Genomic DNA, 6,524 nt, shown 5'->3' with positions numbered 1-6,524 from the left:
TAGCAACCGGCGGTGCTTAGGGACCGTCTATAAACTACAACACCGACACAAAATAGCTATTAATGTAATTACTAAATAAGGTAGTGTCTCCAAACTTACCTCCATTATATTGTCTCCTCCTAGATGTACTACAGCACTTACTGTTAAAAAATAAGTTTGGAGTACTACCATATTTAATAATTACATTAACAGATATTTTGTGTGGGTGTTGTAGTTTTATAGACGGCCCCTAAGCACCGCCGGCTGCTACTAGAGACCAGTCTTATTTCCCCAGGGCTCGTTTTTTTGTTTTTTTAAGAATATTTTTTGGGCTTTTCCGCCTTTTATTTTTGACAGGACAGTTAGGTGTGAAAGAGAAGACACGCAGGACATTGTCCCAGGTTGGATTGGAACCATGGACCTCTGCATCGAGGCACAAAACCTCTCAGTACTTGTGCGCCTACTGAGCCAACCCGGCCTTTTTATTTGTAGCTCGTTGTTAACCTTACTACGTTAGGAAACATGTCATTTGTGATCTAATATCATTTTGTTATAGAGTAATGGATCCCAGAAATATGAATCCATGCCTACAGTTTATTAAACCGACGGAACAGATTTGGATTCTGTGCACACGGATTAGTTTTCTTTCTCAGCTGACCCCAGGGGGGCTCCATAGGGACGTGATGTCATCGTGAAGCAATACTACCAGTGGGAGCTGTAAATCTGGAGTACTTCAGAATCTAAAACTCTTCCCTTTGTGTATGCGCAGCTAGGCGGCTCCCTCTTCATCACTACCATAAATAAAACCAACCTGTCCTACGCGCTGGGGATCGTGGTGGCCGAGCAGCTGCTGCGCATCGTCCCCGGCGGGACGCACGACTGGGACAAGTTCATCAGCCCCGTGGAGCTGGAGCGCCTCCTGGAGTCCAGTAAGTCCACAGAGACCAGGATTTTCCCTGTAAATGATAAACAGCAGATTTTGTTGTTGTGACAAGTGTTTATGCCCTGCATGAATATGAATCATGTCACCCCCCCCCCCCCCCCCCCCCCCCCCTTAGTATGAGGAGTTTAAACCACACAATCTGTTCAGCAGATATAAATTCGACATGGAAAGCAACTTGTATTTTTTTGGAATACCTTTTACTAGAGCCCGCCTGATGAAGGATTTTTAAGGCCGGTACAATACAAATATTTGGTTATTTAAAAATCCGATATTCCGATGTATCGGCCGATATTTATTTATTTATTTATTTACTTACTTATTTGAAACACCTAACAAAACATAAAGATTTCCCTAACATTGGTTATCTGTAGTTATTTATGAGTTCTCCCTAAAATAATATGATACTAATTTGTTTTATTGTCACAACAAAACATCCAAATATATTAAAGTTCTGATGATAAATAAAATGTATAAAAATACAAACTTAAGTTATGAAACTTAGTCCTTTTTGAAGAAAAACACAATAACAACAAAAGAAAAGTCAGCGTTGCCACCAGGGACGTCGTAGAGCGTCCTCTGGTGGACGCCAACACTCATACCATGGTTGACAGTCCGTTTTTAATTTGATTTTTGAAATATTCATTCATCCGAATCATTTATAATACATTACGAATATTTAAAAAATATATATTGGTCATTATTAATGCCAATACCGATAGATCGGGAAAATGCCTAATATTGACCGATAATATTGTCCCGCCGATATATCGATCGGGCTCTACGTTTTTAGTTTGTCTGCACATGTTCATCCACATCCACGTTTTTTTGTTTGTTATTATTTGTTTTTTATTGTCTTTTATTAACTGCAGGCTTCAATCTCGTTGCAATGGTATTGCACATGTGTATAATGACAATAAAAGCGTTCTATTCTAATAGCAGTGTTTGCTCCACACAGTACAAACACTTTGTTGTTGTTGTTTTCCTTCATTCCGAGAGGCAGCGATTTGGGGTTAAATGGAGAATAAATGCGTTACTGAGCTCACCCGATGGGGATTTCATCCTTTATAGGAGCTGACATCATGTTCTGTTCCCAACACTAAACGTGAGTTAAAATGAAGCAACATTTCCCTGTCTGAACAGGATAGAATAAGGGTCATTTTTGACCTTATGGGTGGTTAAAAAGACAAGAGGACAGTGCGTTGAAATGGTTCTCCTTTACACATGGATTACATTTTTTAGAAACTTAAGAGGTTGATATTCAGTGTTGTAACCAGCCACTATGGTCAGCTGCACTAGCCTGCCATGTCTATTATACTTGTGTATATATGTATAGTGTCTTTTGTGTTGCTTTCATGCCCTCTCATCTTTGGTCTCTATCCCCCCCCCCAGATGGTTTCTCGGTGCAGTCTGTCCAAGGAATGCTGTACAACCCGGTATCGGGAGCCTGGAGCTGGACCGCCAGCACCGCCATCAACTACGCCCTCCACGCTGTCAAAGTGAGAGACGATCCCCACACGGAGCAGGCCGGGGGGGGCAGCAGCACCCACCCAGAGGACCACCCCACTGCAGCCCCACACAGCTGAGCCAAACCACGGGAGAACGCGTCGGAAAAGGAGAGGAAGATGCATCCAGATGAGCTGCAGCCCCACTCAGAATGAGATTGCATTAAGGTTTTGGTTTTCTGTCAGCCTTGGCTTTACTGTGAACTTGGGCAATATATCGATGCATTGATATTGTGATATGAGACTAGATATCGTCTTAGATTTTCAATATGGTAATATGGTAAGTGATGTCTTTACCTGGTTTTACAGGCTGCATTTTTTTCTAGACTTACCAGACTTTACTAGCTGTTTTATTATTTATCTATACCCACTAAGTCATTGAATTTTCTTTATATCGCCCAGCCCTAGTGTAACATCTGATATATTTAGTTCTGGCTGCCAACAATGAATATGATTTTATGGTTTGTGGTTGTGGCTACACACACTGGAAAACATCTTTAGTTTGCTAGAGCCTTCTGGAAACGTGTCCACACACGGGGATGGGACAGTCACATCCTGTTCAAGATCATAATGGGTCTCATGTGGAAGGATTATATAATACAAATCAAGCCTGTGGCGGAGAATGACTTATGCTTGCTTGCATGATGTTCTTAGAGAGACCAATAACCAGGCTGTAAGTGCTCGCACGTGCACAAACAGACGTTGTGGGTTGATGATTTTCAGATAATATCTGTTATTTCCCGTTTTATAAGTTATCAAATGTGTATAAGATTGACAATGATAACCACTGTGTTGTTTGTCTAATATTATAATAATAAAAAAAAGGAAATGTGAAAACCTTTAATACTGTCACTAGTGTCTGCAGTGGATTTTTCCCACAGTGGCTCAGCTGTGCTCCTGCTCTAATGCGCGCTCCCTAAAGCCGCGGGAGTGCGCACTTTACTTGCTGTAGCCATGACTACAGTGAAGACTTTAAAGTACAATCACCGTGTCATGGATTAAAGCCACATCGTCACTTCACCCTGTTCTTTAGAATCACACCAGCTGTTATTATCGACCAGGACCGAGTGTGACCGGTTGACCGGAGGATTTTATTTTATTTTATTTACAGGCATCAGTTTGGGACCGATAGTGCTGTAGTGTAAGCTAGGTTTTTAGAGTTTTACTAAAGTCGTCTTTTCTTGAAGTTGTCCACATCTAACGTTACCTTTCGGCATGCTCCACAAACCGATTCAAAGAACAGCCGGGGGAATAATTCGTCAAGATGAATGTCTTCTTACACTTCCGAAGTTTTTCCAGAGTGAGTAGACTTTTCATTCTGCCCGTATTATTATGTGTTATTTCACGTTTTTGTTCATTATTTGGTGAATTATTAACTCTAGCTAGCTAGCTGGTGTCCTGCGTGTAACGGATATAATTAGCTAGCAGTTAGCTAGTTCAAAAGGCTTTGAAAGTTCCTCTCCTGGATAGTTTGTAAGTCAGTATCTGCCGTAGGCTAAAATAGACATTAAAGTACTCACTCAGCAGTCAAAATGACCGATATCTTAAGATATTTTAACCGGCATTGGACACGCACTCACTGCCCAGGAAGCATCAATTCCCGCCCCCCCGGGTCTCGGTCATATATCACCCATAAATATAGATTTAAAAATGAACACTAAATTAACCACACAACACTAAAACGCATGACATAAGCACACCAGAATAGTACAGACCATTATTGAAACACACTTCAACTAGGACAGGAATAGTTCAGAACATCTCCCATGTGCCTTTGCACTCCTTTAGTGAAGAAGTAGTCGATATATGGCGGCCGTTGTAATATAGCTAACCTAGGCCTACTTTACAAATGGATGCTTGTAACATATAGTAAGTTTTTGTGGGGTTTTAACAAACTACTACCTCCAACAGATATCCTCCAGTGTAGTGGTCTAATGGACCCTGAAGTCTCCATTACACCGTTTAATTACTTCCATGATATGAAAAGGACTTGTCGTTTTGGTGTTGTTCCAATTAGCAGTGTGTCATGGTGAGCCACTGGTTTCACTGGGAGGCACCAGGGCGGGGTGACTCCTCCACTGGAGCAGACAATAGGCCGGCTGCGTCAAGTTACCCGAGTTTGGCACAATTGCACCGGATATTGTCTGAGTTCACCGGGAAAATAAAAGTACGAGATCTGTCTCAGGTGTCCTCTGCAGGTACAGCAGCCTCTACTCTGTGTCATGCTTATTTTGTGGTGTAGTCTTAGTTTTTAGTTCTTCAATCTTACTACTACAATTTAATAATAATATTGTATACTTTATTAAAATATTTGAATTATTTTATATTCACAATTTCATATCTGAATGTATCACTTTTTGGCTCTATGGGACAAACCTTTATAGACCAAACATGAATCTGGAAAATAGTTTAAAAAATGACTGATTGAAATGCCCGACTCATATATGGAGAGATGTCAGAGTGTGGGGGGGAGGGGGGCTGCCCACGGAAAGGCGCCCCAAGCAGTTGGGGGTTTGGTGCTTTGGCAGTGAACAGGCTTCTTTACACTTACCAGTCCACCACCGTACTTTGGTCCGTATGGGGATTCGAACCAGCGTCCCTCCGATTCTCAACCCAACTTCCTGCTTACTGAGCTACTATCACTTCAGCAGTAGTTAGTAATTTGGCAGTGGAAAAAAAGTTTTCATTATTTACAGAATAGGTCGTTGAAGCAATGTGAAATGCCAAAACTATTAGTGTTGTGTACAGAAAATCATAGACCAACAATTCATCAAAACTCATTGCAACACGTACAGTCCCTAACGGTGACATTTTATTTTGAAATGTGTGACCGGAAGTCCACCCGTTAAATTTCTGCCTAGCTTGACAGCGCTCTCTGAAACCCGCAAAGGGAAAGCCTGGATGCAGAGCATCATCCTGCTGGGGAGGGCGAGCCGAGATGTTTACACCTTGTGATTTTCTGGAGAAACATTAGCCACACCGCCGCCATGCCGTAGACAACCCACCGGCTATTCAGATGAAGCCTAACGGGGACTCCAGCAGGAAGGGAGCGGGGTGGCTGTAACCGAGGGACGGAGGATGTACTGGGCTGCTGGCTTCGCCTCTTCCCGGCCGTGTGTGGTTGAACTCGGGCGGAATCACAGCCTGCCCCTCGGGCTGTGCGGCTCCGAGCAGCAGCAGTCTTTGTATGGCTATATCATCGCCTTCCCTTTACAGGACTACGGGGGCATTATGTCGGCTCTGGGATCGGAATCCTGGTGGAAGAAGACTCTGTACATCACCGGGGGGGCCCTGCTGGCCGCTGCAGCCTACCTACTGCATGAACTGCTCGCCATCAGGTAGGAACCACACAGCATGCCTGATCTGGTCATTATTATCAACACTTCCTTTATTATTTAGCCCTCAGAGAAGTGGGTCTAATTGTTTATCACACCTGCTGACAGTGACTGATCCGTGCCATTGGACTGGCCCGGGATAAAACCAAGAATGGACATGGGAGTCCTTGCGTTTGATGTCATCTCTGTGCAGATCTCGCGGTGGTTGCTGAGGTTTCAGCACCTTGTTTTCTTCTTCCAAGGACACTAGATGGAGAGAAGAAAATAAATAAATCCCCCCCCCAAAAAAAACGAGTCACGTGTTCTTGTGCCAGCTCCCGTGCCAACCCCGTCGGCACCTGAGCGTGTAGAAACGGAGCGCCACTCGGGCGCTGCGGAGTCCGAGCGACCTTTAATGCACTCCGCCGTCAGGTGACACATCTGCGGCTTTGTGATATTGAAAGAAAACACAATCACAGCTAGGCCTTTACCTTGTAATGGTGGCAGATGAGAGATAGGACTAATCCCCGCGATGGAAAAGTGGTTCTCTCAGGGCCATTGTTAGTGCAGGGAATATGCGTGCCTGCAATAAGGGGATTATTTTTGGCCAGGCCAGTGCCTGGGAGTAAGTACATTCTGTAACAGTGGCCTGGTAGTGTGCTTTCGCTCCCCTCCCTCCCCCGTGATAATCTGTGTAACCTTGTATTTCATGCAGAAACGCTGCTACATCACGTGCCTGCATCCTCTGTCCATACCATGTGATGTGTTGTTGGCACAGGGCACCTC

General features: G+C 43.7%; 2 protein-coding genes and 1 long non-coding RNA gene across 5 annotated transcripts in view; 2 read left to right on the top strand and 1 right to left on the bottom strand.

Moving 5' to 3' along the window:
- coq3 (coenzyme Q3 methyltransferase) overlaps window positions 1-3,246 on the top strand; it is a 12,111-nt gene extending 8,865 nt beyond the window's left edge. Inside the window, exons 5-6 of one of the 2 annotated variants that reach the window (XM_032519413.1) lie at window positions 749-908; window positions 2,329-3,246. In XM_032519413.1, coding sequence (XP_032375304.1) covers window positions 749-908; window positions 2,329-2,558 — 390 coding nt within the window. In that variant the 3' untranslated portion in view covers window positions 2,559-3,246. Of the gene's footprint in view, window positions 1-748; window positions 909-2,311 lie in introns of both variants that reach the window. The other variant, XM_032519415.1, reaches the window with a different exon arrangement.
- Window positions 1-6,524, bottom strand: part of LOC116691634 (uncharacterized) — a 116,983-nt gene that overhangs the window by 44,995 nt on the left and 65,464 nt on the right. The window lies entirely within an intron of this gene.
- Window positions 3,325-6,524, top strand: part of faxcb (failed axon connections homolog, metaxin like GST domain containing b) — a 22,336-nt gene continuing 19,136 nt past the window's right edge. The window contains exons 1-2 of one of the 2 annotated variants that reach the window (XM_032519412.1): window positions 3,325-3,724; window positions 5,641-5,762. In XM_032519412.1, the coding sequence (XP_032375303.1) occupies window positions 3,689-3,724; window positions 5,641-5,762 (158 nt within the window). In that variant the 5' untranslated portion in view covers window positions 3,325-3,688. Of the gene's footprint in view, window positions 3,725-5,502; window positions 5,763-6,524 lie in introns of those variants that run through there. The other variant, XM_032519411.1, reaches the window with a different exon arrangement.

The sequence above is a fragment of the Etheostoma spectabile genome, chromosome 6 (assembly GCF_008692095.1).
Source record: "Etheostoma spectabile isolate EspeVRDwgs_2016 chromosome 6, UIUC_Espe_1.0, whole genome shotgun sequence".
In the NCBI taxonomy this organism is placed as follows: domain Eukaryota; kingdom Metazoa; phylum Chordata; class Actinopteri; order Perciformes; family Percidae; genus Etheostoma; species Etheostoma spectabile.
This window is presented reverse-complemented; position numbering and strand designations above follow the sequence as displayed.